The 18,215-nt window shown below is 51.6% G+C and overlaps 1 protein-coding gene and 1 pseudogene across 1 annotated transcript in view; one reads left to right on the top strand and one right to left on the bottom strand.

Annotated features, from left to right (window-relative positions):
- The window catches only part of ELMO2 (engulfment and cell motility 2), a 36,241-nt gene extending 25,866 nt beyond the window's left edge, over positions 1–10,375 (top strand). Inside the window, exons 11-22 of the mRNA XM_049780518.1 lie at positions 940–990; positions 1,756–1,878; positions 2,253–2,375; positions 2,897–3,001; positions 3,096–3,204; positions 3,455–3,591; positions 3,694–3,857; positions 3,965–4,077; positions 4,236–4,343; positions 5,755–5,837; positions 7,491–7,568; positions 9,680–10,375. Coding sequence (XP_049636475.1) covers positions 940–990; positions 1,756–1,878; positions 2,253–2,375; positions 2,897–3,001; positions 3,096–3,204; positions 3,455–3,591; positions 3,694–3,857; positions 3,965–4,077; positions 4,236–4,343; positions 5,755–5,837; positions 7,491–7,568; positions 9,680–9,880 — 1,395 coding nt within the window. The 3' untranslated portion in view covers positions 9,881–10,375. The remainder of the gene's footprint in view (positions 1–939; positions 991–1,755; positions 1,879–2,252; positions 2,376–2,896; positions 3,002–3,095; positions 3,205–3,454; positions 3,592–3,693; positions 3,858–3,964; positions 4,078–4,235; positions 4,344–5,754; positions 5,838–7,490; positions 7,569–9,679) is intronic.
- On the bottom strand, positions 8,180–8,295 carry LOC126019434 (uncharacterized; annotated as a pseudogene).
- Positions 10,376–18,215: the final 7,840 nt, after the last annotated feature.

Raw genomic sequence — 18,215 nt, 5'->3', positions numbered from 1 at the left:
CTCAGGGTGCTCTAGTGTCACAACACAGAATAATAACTGCTGTTTGCTTGGAGGAAGCCACGTCCTAGGTGGTGATTAAATCATAACCCATTGTTGGCTCTTCAGAAAGGAAGAATGCATAGGAAATATTTTTTTAAAGATTTGCATAAGAATGATCTAAGATAATGATGCTGAGGCCATGCTTCAAGCTACACACACACACCTGAGAAGAGCACACTTAAAGCTACACACACACACACACACACACACACACACACACACACACACACACACACACACACACACACACACTGAGAAGAGAGGAGGAGCCTCTATTTCCAGGGAGGAGCCTCTATTTCCAGAGTGCTGCATAAATGAGGTGTTACACCAGGCAGTACACACCTGAGAAGAGCACACTTAAAAGTTACACACACACACACACACACACACCTCTGAGAAGAGCACTCAGGAAGGAGCCTCTATTTCCAGAGTGCTGGGGCCCTCTGACAGCCATCGTTCTCCTGGTCAGAGGTGATGTAGACTCTGTACACAGCTGCTCTACAGTGCAGTGCTGCGGCCCATCACAGGGTATAGAGTGTTGAGCTGGGCCTGGCCCTTTCTTCCAGGTCCCTCTGCCACCCTTCCTTTGGATCATGTCTACAGCCACACACGCCTGGGCTTGGCCATGCACACACTGTCCATTCCTGACATCCTGTGACTTGCCTGTCTTGTCCTCTGCGACGTTCGTGCCCTGCCCAGGGCAGGGTCGCTTCGTTTGCATCCATCAATGTTTTCACTCTGAGAGAGTGAGAGGGCTTTCCTGACTCAAGCATGGGAGTGGCGGGTGGAATGTCCCAGCTTATTCAGAGGGAAGCAAGGTCAGCTCTGATCTCGCCTGGCTCCCTTGCTGGGCAGCCTTGTGCTGGCCTCATGCCGTTTCTCTCTTTTCTTTCTTGTCAGGACATGGCTAACGCCTTTGCACAGAAGCACCTTCGCTCCATAATCCTGAATGTAAGTTCCTAGCACAAGCCAGATTTTGTTCCCCTTGTTCTATTACTATGCCTTAAGTCAACTGCTGCTGTTCCAGTCATATTATTATGATAGAAATTTGTGTTGAGTGTTTGGCCATGAGGTCACTTAATAATCACACCAGACACTGCTTAAGCTGGAGAGGTTTTTGTTTTATTTTTTTGTGGATGTTGTTTTTTAAATCATGCTGGGGAATCAACCCCAGTGCCTCCTCCATGCCCACCTAGCATGACCCTAGAAACTGTGAGTCTCAGAGACCTTCCCATTCTGAGCAGAACCCACAGCCTCTGACTCAGGAGGTGCTCCAAAGTCTAGAGCAGCTGGGGTGGCCAGTGGAGTGTCTCCCCTTGTTCAGAGGGGAGCAGGGTCAGTAGAAGTGCATGACACTGACCTTTGTAGAAAACCCCCAGGAAGCACTTGATGTATCTGGGGGATACGGCCCTGTGAGACATGAGGGAGTGGCCTCCACCCCACAGCCTGTCTGTGGTGTGCAATTTTACCACCTGTACCCCTCTCTTAGGCACAGCCTCTGCCTGTCCTTACACTCTGCTCTGCCTAAAGGTGTGCAAAGAAGTAGGGAGGAGGAGGGTGCCTCTCAGAGCCTGCAGTGAATAGGCACAGTCATACTCCAGCCCCCAGCCCCTTCCAGAAAGGGATGCTGGGCCCTATTCCTTCATCTCCAGATCTCCAGCCAAGTGACCCCGTCCCACCCCACACCTGGCCCTGTCTTTGCTCCTCTCCCCACAGCATGTCATCCGTGGGAACCGCCCCATCAAGACAGAGATGGCTCATCAGCTCTACGTCCTCCAGGTTCTGACCTTTAACCTGCTGGAGGAAAGGATGATGACCAAGATGGACCCCAATGACCAGGCAGGTGCTGGGTGGTGCCAAGCCCCACCAGGCTTTGTGGCTGTGGCACACGTGTGTCTCCCCACTGCATCGCTGGCCTGCATGTTCATTGTAGTGCCTCCTGACCTGTGTCCTGCTGGGTGTTTCCCCAGGACCACCTTGTCCCATCTAGTAATCCCTCCTAGAAGTTCTACTGTCAGGGCTGGGTTCAGCTCAGGGCCTCATTCACTTATTTCCTCGCTCACTCAATCTGTCTCTTCTTTGTGGGGAGGTTTGGATCCACACCTGGTGATACTCAGGGCTCACTCCTGGCAGGGCTCAGTGGACCTATCTGGGTGCTAGGGTCTGAGCCTGGGTTAGCCTCTTACTGTGGTTCGACCCTGTACCCTGTCCAGGCACAAAGAGACATCATCTTTGAGCTGAGGAGGATCGCATTCGATGCTGAGCCAGACCCCGGGAGTGGCACCGAGAAGCGTAAAGCCATGTACACCAAGGACTACAAGATGCTGGGGTTCACTGTGAGTACTGCTGGCACAGGTGTGGCTGGGAAGCCCTAGGGCCCACCCTGTCTCCTCAAAGCTAGCCACAGCAAATAACTGAAAAGTGGGAAGGAAACTGGCAGTTCTCAAATTTAAGTGCCACACTTGGCCTCAAGGTAGGAACCAGGGGTCCAGAGGTTGCTGGTCTTCTTCAAAGCATTGAGAGTCATGGGTCCAAGTATAGCATATAAGGTATTTGCCTGGTATGGGGCTGACCCCAGCACTCCATGTTGTCCCTTGAGCCTTCCTGAGCAAAGCTGGATGTAGGCCCTGAGCAGAATTCCCCATAAGGAGAGCTAGAGCAGCTCATTGTTGGTGAGACCCAGCTCTAGGAGGATGACTCAGTCATGCTGGGTTCCAGGCAGCAGGCCATGGCCCATGGCCCCACCCTCCAGAACAGGCCTGCTGCAGACACCCAATGAGGTGTGCTGGGGGGAACAGAGGAGCTCCCAGGATATGGCACTCACCCTCATCTCAGCTGGGTTTCATTGTTCCTCCAGAACCACATCAACCCCGCCATGGACTTCACCCAGACACCCCCAGGGATGCTGGCACTTGACAACATGCTGTACTTGGCCAAGTTCCATCAGGACACTTACATTCGGGTAAGGGCTGGGCCCAGCTCTTTCCTGCTCACTACCCCCGCCCCCCCCCCCCACCTCCACTGCTCACCTCCTCATCGCCCTCCTATCCCCGCAGATCGTCCTGGAAAATAGCAGCCGGGAAGACAAGCACGAATGCCCCTTTGGCCGCAGTGCCATCGAGCTCACCAAGATGTTGTGTGAGATCCTGCAGGTCGGGGAGCTCCGTAAGTCAGCACTGCCACCCCAAGGAACCTTGGCCATACCATCCCCCAGCCCCCACCCTGTCTTCCCTGTATGTGTGAGCTCATGGCCATTGCTGGATGTGAGGTTGGCAAGCCCAGATGTCCTGTGTGCCCCTGCATTTGAGTCCCAGCACAGTGCCAGGCCAGGAGCCCAGCATTGAAAAGCAGCCTCAGGGGTAGAGAAAGTAGCTCTACCCTGCTTCATCCCTGCCCTCCTTTCTGCCTCACCCAGCCAATGAAGGACGGAATGATTACCACCCCATGTTCTTCACCCACGACCGGGCCTTCGAAGAGCTCTTCGGCATCTGTATCCAGCTGCTGAACAAGACCTGGAAGGAGATGAGGGCCACGGCCGAGGACTTCAACAAGGTCTGGGTGTGGCTGGGCCAGCCCTGGGCCAGCTCTGGGCCCATTTATGGCCACACTCCCCGCACGCAGCTCACCATTTATGGCCACACTCCCCGCACGCAGGTCATGCAGGTGGTTCGAGAGCAGATCACACGGGCTCTGCCCTCCAAACCCAACTCCCTGGACCAGTTCAAGAGCAAACTACGGAGCCTGAGCTACTCAGAGATCCTGCGGCTGCGCCAGTCGGAGCGGATGAGTCAGGACGACTTCCAATCACCACCGATTGTGTTAGTGCCAGCCCTGCGGGTGCCCAAGGAAGAATGGGCAGTGATCTAGCAGCCCTGCAGCCCCATGACCTACACCTTCCTCAGTGCTGTGGTCCCTTCCCTCACAGGGAACTGCGGGAGAAGATTCAGCCTGAGATCCTGGAGCTGATCAAGCAGCAGCGCCTGAACCGGCTGTGTGAGGGTAGCAGCTTCCGGAAGATTGGGAATCGACGGAGGCAAGGTGAGGGCCAGAGGGACACCCACCCCCACCTCCTGCCCTGGCACGTTCTGCCCCTACCCACCTGCAGGCCCATTGCTGTGGGGGACACAGGTTGATATTACCCCATTTCCTAGAGTGCTCCTCACTCACCTCTTGGCCTGTCCCCTGCTGTGTTCTAGAAAGATTCTGGTACTGCCGCTTGGCACTGAACCACAAGGTCCTACACTATGGCGACCTGGACGACAACCCTCAAGGGGAGGTGACATTTGAATTGCTGCAGGAAAAAAGTAAGTTTTTTGGGTTTTTTTTTTGTTTTTTGTTTTTTTGGTTTTTGGATTTTGGGTCATACCCAGCAGTGCTCAGAGTATACTTCTGGCTCTACGCTCAAAAATCGCTCCTGGGGACCATATGGGATGCTGGGATTCGAACCACTGTCCTGCATGAAAGGCAAATGCCTTACCTCCATGCTATCTCTCCAGCCCCAAAAGTAAGTTTCTTTCTTTTTCAGTTTTGTTTCTGATAGTGCTCAAGGGCCATATGGGGTGTCAGGTAATCAAACCCCCATCTGCCACATGCAAGGCAAACCACCCTGCCTGCTATGCTATCACTCTGGCCCTAGTAGGTTCCTGTCACAGTCACTGTCATGAAGTAGCTGGACCCAGCCTGAGGCGGTTTCCAAATGATTGTCTGGTCATGGCCTGATCTCTCAAAAACTACTTGTTGGGGGGCCAGAGAGATAGCACAATGCATGCCTTGCATGCAGCTGATCCAGGACAGATGGTGGTTTGAATCCCATGTGGTCCCCCATGCCTGCCAGGAGCAATTTCTGAGCACAAAGCCAGGAGTAACCCCTGCACGCTGCTGGGTGTGACCCAAAAAACAAACAAATAAATAAAATAAAGGTTTGAAAGAATTCACTAGTGAATACTGGGCTTATGTTTGGGGCCGGAGTGGTGGCGTAAGCAGTAGGGCGTTTTCCTTGCACGTGCTAACCTAGGATGGACCACGGTTTGATCCCCGGCATCCCATTTGCTCCCCCAAGCCAGGAGTAACCCCTGAGCATCACTGGGTGTGGCCCAAAAACAAACAAAAAAATAAATACTAATTGTTGGGGCTCAGCTCTCATGACTGCCCCCCAGTAAGCTGGAGAAGAGCCTGGCTCCTGATAATGAGTGGGTGTTCTAGATCATGGAGGGGACACACACACCCTGGGATCAATGGTCAAGAGCAAGAATGGCTGTGGTTAGACAGTCGGAGTGAACATCTCCCCCTCCCTCCCCCAGCCTCTCATTAGCAGTTAATTCCAGTCAGCTGCAGTGAGTTTACACCTGCATCTTGGATCCTTCTGTGAAGTGGGGGGTTACCGCTGTGTCCCCCTCAGCAGATGACTAGATAAATAGGTCACTCCCATAAAGTGGGATTGGAATGAGATGCTTCTGTTTCTCATCGCCCCCTGGCAGGTGGTCTGCATTTTGACAGGGCCACTGTGGTTGTTGGGGAGACAGCCCAAAGTTCTAGTAGGCACTGTGCAGAGATGGGTCCCAGCTTGTAGGTCAGGGCCTCACTCAGCGAGGATAAGAAGAGAGAACATCACAACTGGAACAGGCAGCAGGCTGGGAATGGCCTCTGCTGGCCCAGCCACCAGCACCCACTTGCAGCAATAAACCTTCTAAGAACTAACATCACCTTGTCCCTCAGTTCCTGTTGCAGACATTAAAGCCATCGTCACTGGCAAAGACTGTCCCCATATGAAAGAGAAGAGTGCCCTAAAACAGAACAAGGTGAGTGGAAGAGAATGGGAACCCGAGGGTTCTACAGCCTAGAACCCTCTAGAATGCTCCCCCACTTGCTCTCTTACTCACTCCTGACTCCTCCCTAGGAATCCTGAACATTCACAGATAAACATCCTCCCAAGCATGGGATCAGTAGCAAGGGCAAATTCTTCTCATAGGCTTAGCTCCTCTCTTTTATTGCTTTAGAAAAATCCTTGGTATTTAGTTATTTAAAATATGTGTCTAGAATATAAGGGCTCTTTTTCCAACTTACAATACCATGATTGCACATAAAAATGTTTGTTTGTTATCAAACATTCCATCAGTGTTTGGATTTCTGCAAATTGTCCTATACACATCCTGACTTGCTGAATAAAGTATAGAGGGGCTGGAGAGATAGCACAGCGGTAGAGTGTTTGCCTTGCATGTGGTCAACCCAGGACGGACCCGGGTTCAATTCCCAGCATCCCATATGGTCCCCCAAGCCTGCCAGCAGTGATTTCTGTGCACAGAGCCAGTAGTAACCCCTGAGCGCCATTGGGTGTGGCCCAAAAACCAAAACATAAAATTAAAAAAAAGAAAGTATAGAATCGTGTGTGCACATTCTCTCTCGTTCTCTTTCTTTCTCTTCCCCTTTTCATTCAGCAGACTGATTCAGGCCTCACATACACTGCCATTAGTCTGTTAGGTTTCTTGATCTATAAACTACCCTCTGGCTTTTCTTTCCTAGCACCTTAGTAGTCAAAGAAACCAGTTTTGCTTGGTACTTTTCTAGAGTCAAGATTTTTGCGTATTGCCTCCCTGGGATTTAGTTTGTTCTGTGATCTGAACTGGCAAGAGATCCAGAGACTGAACTGGACTAGTGGATCTACCATCTTAGCCAGGCCTCCTGGATGGGGACTATATGTTATGAGATCCACATGCACAGACTTTTTCTTCACTGTGCATAGACCTAATGCTGACTGCTCATTCCAAGATGGGTCTGAACACTGGGAGTCTCCATTTAGCTTTTTGCTTGGGTTGTGCTGTATCCTTTGTGGAGAACTGTGCAGACTTCACTCTTGGCTTCCTGGTGGGACTGTTGACATAACAAAGGAAGGTGAATGTTTGGCTCTCTCTTTTAATGGACCTTCTTTAAAAACAACCAGCTATCTCCCAGATAAGAGTATCATCACTGTGTTGGAACTATATCATGATGACCCAGTCTATGTGCTTTAGCTTCTGTACTACAGTTTTGTCTTAAACTCAGGGAGTTAAGCACATTCTGTTTGTTTCTGTCCATGACAGTTTATTGGTTGGCATTTGTTCTGTCTTTGGCCACAATTTGTTGGGGTGGCTTTTTAAGGCTGTTAGAATCTCAGTGCCATTACCGAACTATCTCTTAAAGCCATGGGCAGTCGTGGGCACGATGATCTCCAGGTTCTCTGTGATGGAAAACAATTTTCTTCAATCTTGAAAGTGTCACATCTTGGCCATGACCCACAGGGAGTAGTAGGTGGTCACGGTGGTCATCCCTGAGCCTCTTCTCCAATCACACATAATGTGTGTCCAGGGACTTCGATGGCACCCTATCCCCATCCAGACATTTGGTCCTTTGCTGCAGACCTGGTGCAGAGCTCAAACCATTTGGGCCTTGCTCCTAAGGAAGCCTTTGTTCTTCAGGAGGTGCTGGAGCTGGCGTTCTCCATTCTCTACGACCCTGACGAGACCTTGAACTTCATAGCACCCAATAAGTATGAGGTGAGTGGTAGAGGCATCTGGGGCACATGGAGGATCTGGCAGGATAGGAAGTCTCTCCCTGTCTGCTCCCAGCTCACCACTGTCCTCAGAAATAGCTGTGGGTCCCAACTCTAGCCATAGAGCTTAGTTCAGGGCTTTTGGCGCACATTGCCAGCAGAAGGTCCATGTTTCATCCCCAAAACCGCATGATTCCCTGGAAAAGACGACTTGGCTAAGATTGACTCATTGCCCTGGGGCCAGGACAGTGTTCTTTGCATGTTCTTTATGAGTAGTCACCAGGCAAACCCTCCCCCAGGGCTTCCCCTTTGTGCCCTGGCTTCAGCCTAGACTCTAAAGTCAGCTGCCTGGATCACCCACTAACGAGTCCTATGTCCATCATGTCCCATCTGCCCATTTCTGAGTACGCTTTTTTTTTTTTTCTTTTTTTGGTTTTTGGGCCATGCCCAGTGATGCTCAGGGGTTACTCCTGGCTCAGAAATCAATCCTGGCTTGAGGGACCATATGGGACACCGGGGATCAAACCAAGGTCCATCCTGAGTCAGCTGCATGCAAGGCAAACGCCCTACTGCTGTGCTATCATTACAGCAACTGCATTTTTTTTTTCATGTTCCCCACACCCCATTCACAATGCAGTCCAAGCAAAGGGCCTGGGCTGAGGTGAATATTGGATGATTTTACTGTGCCTCCTCTTTCTACACAGTCACAGCTTGTAGCACACCAAGAGGCCTAAATTGACTCTTAAAACAATTGATATCCCACCATGATTCTTGTGCGTCTTTGCTAATACATGCTTACCCTGCTTTTATGATCCCTTTATTGTATCTCTTTTTTATTTTGGCAGGGAGCTTTGGTTCTCAGGGGTCATTCCTGGCAATGTCCTGGCGATCATAAATTAGAGAAGTTAGGGTGCCAGGTATCTAGTCCATTGAGCTCTCTCCAGCCCTTTAATTGCCTTTTTTTTTTGGTTTTTGGGTCACACCCGGCCAGCACTCAGAGGTTACTCCTGGCTCTATGCTCAGAAATCACTCCTGGCAGGCACAGGGGACCATATGGGATGCTGGGATTCGAACCACCGACCTTCTGCAAGAAAGGCAAATGCCTTACCTCCATGCTATCTTTCTAGCCCCTTTAATTACATTTCTTAAATTACATTTCATACTATCTTATGGAGTTTAAGTCTAAATCCCTTATGAAAAACAAAAGAACAGACCAGAGAAATAGTACAGGAGATACAATTGCCCTACATGCAGCTGCTTTGGTACAGCCCTCGTTTGATCACCAGCACCACAGAGTGAATCCCCTGAGCACCACCAGGTATGGCCCAAAAACAAACTAAAAGCTGGACTTGCGAGAGTATAGTGGAGAAGGCACTTGCATCTAGCTGATGTGGGTTGATAATATATTTGATCCCCCCAAGTATCACCAGGAGTGATCCCCTAATATAGAGGTAGCAGTAAGCCCTGAGCACCACTGGGTGTGGCCTCCCAGAGCAAACAAAAAAGAACAATTGATCTTTTTAAAAATGGAATGACCGGGGCCAAAGAGATATTATGGAGGTAAGGCATTTGCCTTGCATGCAGAAGGATGGTGGTTTGAGTCCCGGCATTCCATACGGTCCCCCAAGCCTGCCAGCAGTGATTTCTGAGCGGAGAGCCAGGAGCAACCCCTGAGCACTGCCAAGTGTAACCCAAAACAAACAAACAAAAAAATGAATGACCCTCCTTCAACTGATATTTGCTGTTCTCCCAAATGTGTTTTGTAAAATACATTTTTTAATTGAATAACCATAAGATACACAGTTATAAAATTGTTCATGGTTGACTTTCAATCATACAACATCCACCCCTTCATTAGTACATACCAAGTGCTTTTTTTTTTTTAAGAGAGATCTATTCTGGGGTTCTTTTCAATTGTTATTGTTTTATTGCGATGGGGGGGGGCTCTAGTAATGCTCTGTGTCCATAGTACATCTGTATGGCAGGAAGGTTCATGGGTGCTGAGGATTGAGCCCCATGGTTGATACAGACAGTGCCCATGAGACTGCTGAGTCCCTGAGGAAAAAGATGGTGCCTGGGCAGGGCCCTTAGTGACCTTTGTCCCTTGTCCCCCAGTACTGCATCTGGATCGATGGTCTCAGTGCCCTCCTGGGGAAGGACATGTCCAGCGAGCTGACCAAGAGTGACCTAGATACGCTGTTGAGCATGGAGATGAAGCTGCGGCTGCTGGACCTGGAGAATGTCCAGATCCCCGAAGCCCCACCGCCCATTCCTAGGGAGCCCAGTAGCTACGACTTCGTGTACCACTACAGCTGAGCCCACGCAGCCATGCCCGGGCTGGGCCCAGGGGGAACTCTCAGTCTGGTGCCTTGTCTTTCGCTTGTACAGAACCTGCAGTGACTGGGGGGGCCATCCAGTGCTAGCTGGCCCACTGCGGCTCATCTGGGGGCTTCCTTTCTGCTCCCCATCCAGACTCCCATGCACCTCTGGGAGTGGGGCCCAAAAGCCCAGTGTCAAGGCCAGGAAACTGCAGCTGCCTCTGGATGTCACCAGAGCCCTCACCCCGCCTTGCGAGCCTGCCTTGCCAGTCCAGACTGGACCCAGGGACAGCTGCCTGTGAGGGGGCAGTGCTGGAGCCTCTGCCAGCCAGGAGATGTTGGTGCCCGTCTCACATCCAAGCAGGGCCTCAGTTTTTGTTTAGCTGATGCCTTGCCTTTGCTTGTGTTCCCACGGAGGGCTCGCTCTTGCCCCTGAAGCTCAACACCCACCACCGTCAGGGTTCTGCCACTCACAGGTCTTTCCTGCCCACAAGTCCACGGGGCAGATACATTCTGCCCTGCAGGCTCTCCTGTCTTTCTTCCAGCAGAACCAGACATGCAAACCCAGTCTGACCTTCTTGTCTCAAGGAACTCTTCAGCTGGGCTGGACTGGACGGTGATCGTTCAGTCCCCTATTCCCCACGCCTCTGCATATATCTTTTCCTTCCTTGGGAAGGGTGGACCTTGTACCTCTCAATGGCCGCCTTCTGGTTTGCTGACCCGGGGGCCCTCCAGACCTCAGGATATTTGTCTTCCCTCACTTGCACCCCTGTGCTGTTGTTCCGTGGATGTGGTTTCAGGGAGCTGCCAAGGCCACAACTGTGCCAGTGGCATCCCCCACCCCTGCACGCATAGCCACTCCCGGGCAGTCAGGAACTTGGGCATTTCGCATTGGTTGCTGGCATGGCCGGTACTGCCTGGGAAAAGCAAACTATTTTCTTCACTTGCGGCCATACTTCTACAGACATGTATATATATATATATATATTTATATGAAACCTGTTCATCTAAGGAGGAAATCTTTGAGGTGAAATAAAATTGGAAGCCAAACTTATTGGTACCCACGTAATAAAGGTACCCTTCCCGGTGCCAAGATGAGCAGCCAGTAGCCTGTTTTCAATAAATTCTCTTTCATGAACGCACTGAGCTGTAGGCACCCATCACTCTGGGCTCTGTCCTGGACAGGCCACATGAGCTGCCGAATGAGCTCTGGCCCCACCTAGAGTATCACTCTCCACTCCCCACACCTCTGCTTATGTGAGGGCTACTCAAGATTCCCAGCCCTACCCACCTGATTAGGGGTGCTTACAATCACTACTCCCTCCACACACACCCCTCCTGGTCAGGGGTTCATATCATCATAGGCCAGAGCATTTTCTGTGTAGCCTTCAGAGACAGTAGAATGTCATAGAGATACCCCCATGAGCAAGCCCCTGTCTTCCCCTGCTGACTGGCATCAAAGAACAGCCTATGCACTGTGCCTGCTGGAATAGTGCCCCTACCCCGGCAGGTAGCATGGCAGTGGAAAAGCACTGGCTTCTGCCTCTGTAAAAAAGGTGGTGAGGACAAGGCTCTCTAAGGCAGAGGGAGTCTACAAGCCCAGCCTTAAGGATCAGAGGGATGCTATGAACTGATGCCATGTGGCATGACGGAACCATGACAGACACCATGGGCCTGTTTATACACTGGCTTTGAGCTTCCTGTGTGACTAGGGTCTGGTACTAGTGAGGACCCAGAGTTTGCAGCCTTGTAGCCAATTACCAGGCACAGCTGAAAGAGAAAGGCAAAAAGCCCCCAAGTCAGCCTCTGTCACCCCATTAGCACTGGCCCCTTCCCATCAGTTTCCAAAGGCTCTGCCTCTTGGTTCCACCTGGAAGATGAGAAGATTCCACGTTCTTAGGATTTTCACCTAGCCTGGTTACTCCCAATCAGAGTTTGGGAGCTACCGACGCAACGTGAGCCTCCCCTCCTCTCATTTTCTCTGGGTTGCCTTGCTCTACCCAGGGAGTCAAGATCACTGTGGTCCAGGTACAGCAAAAGTTGCATGAACAAATATTACTTGTTCCTTTCCTAGTCCTCTTAAGTCCTAAACAGTAAAGGTCCCCCTGGCCGGCAGCAGCTCCAGAAATAGACCCATGCCTGCATTTCTATTCAGTTAAAAAAAAGTGAGAGGGCCAGAGAGGTTAGTGGTGGGGCATTTTGCCTTGCATGAGGCTGACCTGGGAGGGATCTGGTTCAATTCCCAACATCCCATGTAGTCCCCCAACCTGCAGGGGGCTATTTTGGAGTGCAGAACCAGAAGAAACCCCTGAGCACTGCTGGGTGTGGACCAACAACCAAACAATTAATAAATAAAGTTTAACAAAAAAGAGGGATCCAGAGAGATAGCACAGCGGTAGGGCATTTACCTTTCATGTGACCAACCCAGGAGGAACCCAGTTCGATTCCCGGCATCCCATGTAGTCCCCCAACCTGCAAGGGGCTGTTTCTGAATGCAGAGCCAGGAGTAATCCCTGAGCACTGTTGGGTGTGGATCAGCAACCAACCAACCAATCAATCGTAAAGATTAAAAAAAAAAAAAGAGGGGGCCAGAGAGATAGCAGAACGGTAAGGCATTTGCTTTTCATGTGACCGAGCCTGGAGGGACCCGGTTCGATTCCCAGCATCCCATGTAGTCCCCCAACCTGCAAGGGGCTGTTTCTGAATGCAGAGCCAGGAGTAATCCCTGAGCACCGTTGGGTGTGGATCAACAACCAACCAACCAATCAATCAATCATAATTTGCCTTTCATGTGACCAAGCCAGGAGGGACCCGGTTCGACTCCCAGCATCCCATGTAGTCTCCCAACCTGCAGGGGCCTATTTCTGGGTGCGGAGCCAAAGCACCCTGAGCACTGTTGGGTGTGGATCCAAAACCAATCAATCAACCAATAAAGTATTTTTTAAGTGCATCTGTGCCACCGAGGTCTAAATGCCTTTCTCAGCGCCCGGGGCTGCTCCCCAGCCTCCGGGCTTCCCCGTGGGGCGCGCGCCCACCCAGGCCAGAGGCCCGCCCCGGCCGCCCGGCCCTCGCACCGGCTTCCGGCGGAAGTGCTCTCCGGCCGCGCCTCTACTTCCGACTTGGCCGCCTGCGACTGTCCGGGGCGCAGGTGAGTGAGTGGCGCGCGCTGGGCGTGGGCTGGCCCGCAGCGGGGTCGCCGGCCTGCGCGCCTCGGTGGGCCCGGCCTGAGCGCGCCCGCCGGGACGCCCGGCAGTGGTGGGACGGGCCTCCCCGCTCACACCCGCAGCCTGGGCGGGGAACGTCGGGTCGGACCCGCCCTGCTCCTAAATGGTGATGTGGGCATCCCAGAACACGTCTGCAGGCGGGAGGGGACCCCAGGAGGGGCTCCCCCCCTTAGCCCCAAGCCCTGGCCTGTGGGAGCGGGTCCTGGGAACATCCAGTGCAAAGGACAGGCCCGCACAGGGGGATGCAACGGACCCCCCAAAGGACTACTTGGGTAGATCATGCATCTTCCTCGGCCACTACCCGCCTGGTGATCTAGCCAGGTCCTGCAAAACCCACTCTGTGGAAGGCAGCTCCCCTACAGTTTTGTGAACCCCAACTGTAAGCAGGGATTCCCCAACCAGGAGACTGTTGGGATCACCAGGTGACCTGGGCAGGGGCGGTGAGTCCCACAGAGAGGTAGAGAAGTCCTGAAGCATATGGGAGGCGCTGCTGGTGGCTGTGGGGCTGGGGTAAGGAGTGGAACAGCTTCATCACTGATGGAGAGGGGCCCCGGGGGAAAAACACCTGGTTGATGGAGAGGGGCCCCGGGGGGGGGGGGGAACACCTGGTACTTACTCTCTTACCTGTGACTTTGGAGCAGATTTGATTAGGAGTCGGGACATCTAGAGTGGAGCCACCCAGCAGACATTTGGAAGGGCTAATAGTGAAGAATTTAGGAATCCCTGAAAGGGGTGAGTTTGCTCAAGATTCAGAAGACAGGGTCCAGGAGATAGTACATGGGGTAGAGCCTGACAAATTGGAGACCCTGGGTTCCAGCCCTGGTGCTACAAGCTGATTCTTGCCCCGACCCTCCCCCCACCGCCCTGCTAGGTGGCCTCTGGGCACAGGCAGGCTGACCATGGCCATGGCCAGACCATGGCCAATGAACTCTGTGCAAGTAGCCCAATGCCCCTACAGGAGAAATTCAGGTGCCAGGGTACAGCCCTGGAACACCAGGATTTACTGGTTGTGTTGAACCAAGAAGTGTTCCAGAGAAAGAGGATCAAAGCAGGGACACTGTGGGAGGGCCACATCCTGATGTTAACCATGAGGAAGAAGTGATTGATTATGTAAGACACTATGATCAGAGGCCTGCCCTGCAGGGTTAGTGTGGGGAGGAGACACTGACAGTGCCAGGGGATACTGGGGACAGAAATCCTGAAGGGGGCCAGCATCAAGTGCCCACACCCAGTGTCAGGGACTGGCTTCCTCAGGAAGCAGTTGGTTTTGTTATCTTAGGGGAAAACTGAGATCCAAAGGTCGCAGGAGTCAGGAGGTAACCTGAGTTCTTTATCAAGCCACGTCCACACTATTTGCTTTATTTTTATTTTAGTTTATTTATTTATTTATTTTGTTTTTGGGTCACACCTGGCAGCACTCAGGGGTTACTCCTGGCTCAATGCTCAGAAATCGCTCCTGGCCAACCAGGGGAACCATATGGGATGTTGGGGTTTGAACCACCGTTCTTCTGCATGCAAGGCAAATGCCCTACCTCCATACTATCTCTCTGGCCCTTGCTTTATTTTGTTAGGCTACATCCCAGCATTACTCAAAGTTCATATCTGGAATGGCATTGGTGAACTCAACATATGTGGTGTCAGAAATCGAACCCCATTCAACCCTGTGCAATGTCAACAGTTTGCCTGCTATGTACTTTCGCTCCAGCCCCTTCAAGGACATACTTTTAAGCTCACACTGCAGAGAGAGCAGAGTCCAACACCCCACCAATGCCCAGGCTCCCACTGCCCCTGAGGCAGGTACACAGAATGTGAAATTCCTATTCCTGGCAAGTTCTTTACTTCCTGGTGACCTTTATCTTAAATACTGCCGGAGGCCTTGTCTGTTTCCTGTCCATCTTTGCTCGGAGTTGACTGCTTGCTAAGTAAATGTCTTGATTTCAAAGCGCCTGCCTGCATTCCCTTCATGGTTCCTTCTGATTGGTGATCAGAATGTTATCTTGATTCCTTCTGTCTTTAGAGTGGTAGGTAGGAGCCCCATCAGACAACAGTCCAGGAAACTGAGGCATCCTGTCAGGGAGGGGAAGTGGACTTGTTGGTAATGGTGAACAGGGAATGTGATTGTATTGGGAATGTTTTTCTGTCTTTATTTGGGGGTCAGTGATGGGGAATCTCTGTGCAGAGACCAACCAGGAATGTGTCTTGAAGACAGAACTGACAGTGTCTCTTGATGTAACGTGGTCTGAGAGAAAGGACAGGGTTCTTCCTGAGCACCTCAGCATAAAGAGGTAGGACTAGCAGGAAAAATGGAGATGCAGCTTTGTTGTGAGGTAGAAAACCCTTTGCAGGGCAGGAGGTATTGGGCACCAGGTGTCCTACTGAAGAAGGCATTGATTCTTCTGGAGCTCTCAGGGGTCAAGACTGCATGGGGCAAGCCTAGCTTGCAGGAGGCATTTGGAAGAATAGAACAGTATTTCTCACCCCCATGGCCCCAGAACCTTAATCTAAGGCAGTTTTGTTAGTGACCACCCCCTTTGTTTCCCTGATGAAATAAGGCTAGCAAAAACTACCCCTGTGGAATTGTTTCCTTGTTGTTTTAGTTTTTCAGGCCTCACCAGAAATCATGTAGCCTTACTCATGGCTCAGTGCTCAGGGGAACCGAGTTATCAGGGATGGAACCCAGGGCTCATGTACTCCAGTCCATCGAGCTCCCTCCCCATCTCTGTTGTTGTAAGGCATAAGTGGCTCTTCCTGTAATATGAAAGAGAAGTGAAGAGAAAGTAACCTAGCAGATATCTTCTGTGTGGTCCTGAACATTGGACCCAGGGCCTCAGAGGTGCCAGAGTAAGTTGGTGGTCAAACAAAATGGTTTCAGCATGTAAGTTTCTAGACATGGTAGAAATCCTGAGTGCTGTCACAGAGCAGGCTGTGCAGTCACTTCTCGGTAGAACTTTCTGGAATGGGACAGCCAGTGAACTAGAGGAGGACTCAGAAGGCTGGAGCATAGGTCTTACATGCATAAACCCCAGTTTTGATCCCTGTGGAAATGACCTATCCCCAGCACCAAGCTGGGTCTGGCCCAGAAATTAAACCCAAACCCCCATGTACCTTGGGGCTGGAGTGGTAGACCGTTTGCCTTGCACGCAGCCGACCCAGGACAGCCAGTGGTTCAAATCCTGGCATCCCATATGGTCCCCCAAGCCAGAAGCAATTTCTGAGTGCAGAGCCAGGAGTAACCCCTAAAGCCAGGAGTAACTACTGAGCGCCGCCATCTGTGGCCCCAAAAGAAGCAAAAACAAACCAACCAACCCCTATGTACCATTGGTGTAGGTAATGCAGCTTTTCCAAACTGGTGGTGCTGGAGCCAGATAGTACAGCAGGTAGAGATATAATCTTGCATGGGGCCGGCCTCTCTGGTTCCCTAAGCACCGCCAGGAGTGATCTCTGAACTTAGAGCCAAGAGGTACGTAAACCCTGAGCACTGCCAAATTAAGGGGAAGAAAAAGGAAAGTAGGGATGTTTTGAAATGTTTAATATGCAGTTATTACTGTCTTATTAAACCGTTCATCCACCCATGTGCACAATGAATGTCAGTCCTAGCAATGTGGCACATGACTGTATTCATATATAACAGCTTCTCCGTGTAAACTGCATGGGTGATATAGAACAGTTCTGTGTGTGTGTGTGTGTGTGTGTGTGTGTGTGTTTTATGGAGTGTGTGGGCGGTGGTGGGGGTTGGAGGAGTTTGTCCCCACAGTGGTGTTCAGGGCTTACTTGATGCTGGGTTGATGCTCAGGAATCACTTCTGGAGGTATCTCACCCAGGGCCAACTGCATGTCAGGTAAATGCCCTAGCCCTGTACTATCTCTGGGTCCCAGAACCATTGAGTCTGTCACCTGGGGTGCCCTTTGAGCAAAGCCTCCCTCCAACCAGCTTCCCCTTTGCCCTAAAGAAGGGGAATTGTGATAACCAGCTCCAGAGTGCAAACTTCATTTCAGCAGTACGAAGAGAAGAGTCTTTGTGACCTGGAGCTAGGAAGGCTTCTGGAAGGAGGGGGGCGTGTCTCAGTGAGGTGAGACTCCTGGAGGAGGACCCAACAGGAGGGAGAAAGGAGGGTTGTACTGGGGAAGCTGTGGGTGGCTGGAAGGCCTAGGCGTCTGTTCCTAAGCAGAGGAAAACAGGGGGGTCAGTCCCCCTGGGAGTGGCTGTTCCCTGCTCCTTGTAGAGCACCTGTAAGATCAGCTTCATCCCCTGGCCATCTCACGCCCAGCCAGGACACTGACTCACCTGTGGACAGGGCAGGCAGAATGGGGCCCTGTCTTTACAGCCCTCATAGCCCCACTGTAGACACAGACATCATCCAGATGCACAAGAGTGAAAAAAGGGAACATTAGAAGCTGGTATTTCAGCCCCCTGCCCCCCAGTAGATGCCTCTGAACTGAAGGCCAGGAAGGGAACACTCCCTCCGCTGGACGGGGAACTCAGGGGTCTGCCCCTAGCAGCATGGAGAGGCAGCTGTGACTATCACTGGTGGAACACATTGGAATGTGGCTTAATTAGCATAAAGTGCCTGGGTCTTTGTTATCAGGAAATGTGTCTTTTCCTTCTTTTTTAGCTTCCCTGTGTTGGTTTTGTCTATGACTCCAGGAATCTAACTCTGGGCTTTACGTGTGTGTGTGTGTGTGTGTGTGTGTGTGTGTGTGTGTGTGTGTGTGTGTGGTGTGTGTGGTGGTGTGTGTGTGTGTGTGTGTGTGTGGTGTGTGTGGTGGTGTGTGTGTGTGTGTGGTGTGTGTGGTGGTGTGTGTGTGTGTGTGTGTGTGTGTGTGTGTGTGTGTGTGTGTGTAGTTAGAGATGTTACTCGGGAATCTAACTCTGGGCTTTATGTGCAGTGTATATGTGTGTGTAGTTGCATACAGGCCTTACATAAACAATTCAAGCTTTCCCCCTGAGCTCCATCCCCGGGTCAATGTCTTCTGATAATGTCCCTTTGATAGCAGTTCACGGGCAAGAGAGAGCGGATGGTTGCTGCCAGCCAGCTGGCGCTCCTTCCTGTTGCCCTGCACTCTCCCCCCCAAATCCAAGCCAGGAGATTGTGTCCGCGTCCCCTCTGCC

The sequence above is a fragment of the Suncus etruscus genome, chromosome 9 (assembly GCF_024139225.1).
Source record: "Suncus etruscus isolate mSunEtr1 chromosome 9, mSunEtr1.pri.cur, whole genome shotgun sequence".
NCBI lineage: Eukaryota > Metazoa > Chordata > Mammalia > Eulipotyphla > Soricidae > Suncus > Suncus etruscus.
This window is presented reverse-complemented; position numbering and strand designations above follow the sequence as displayed.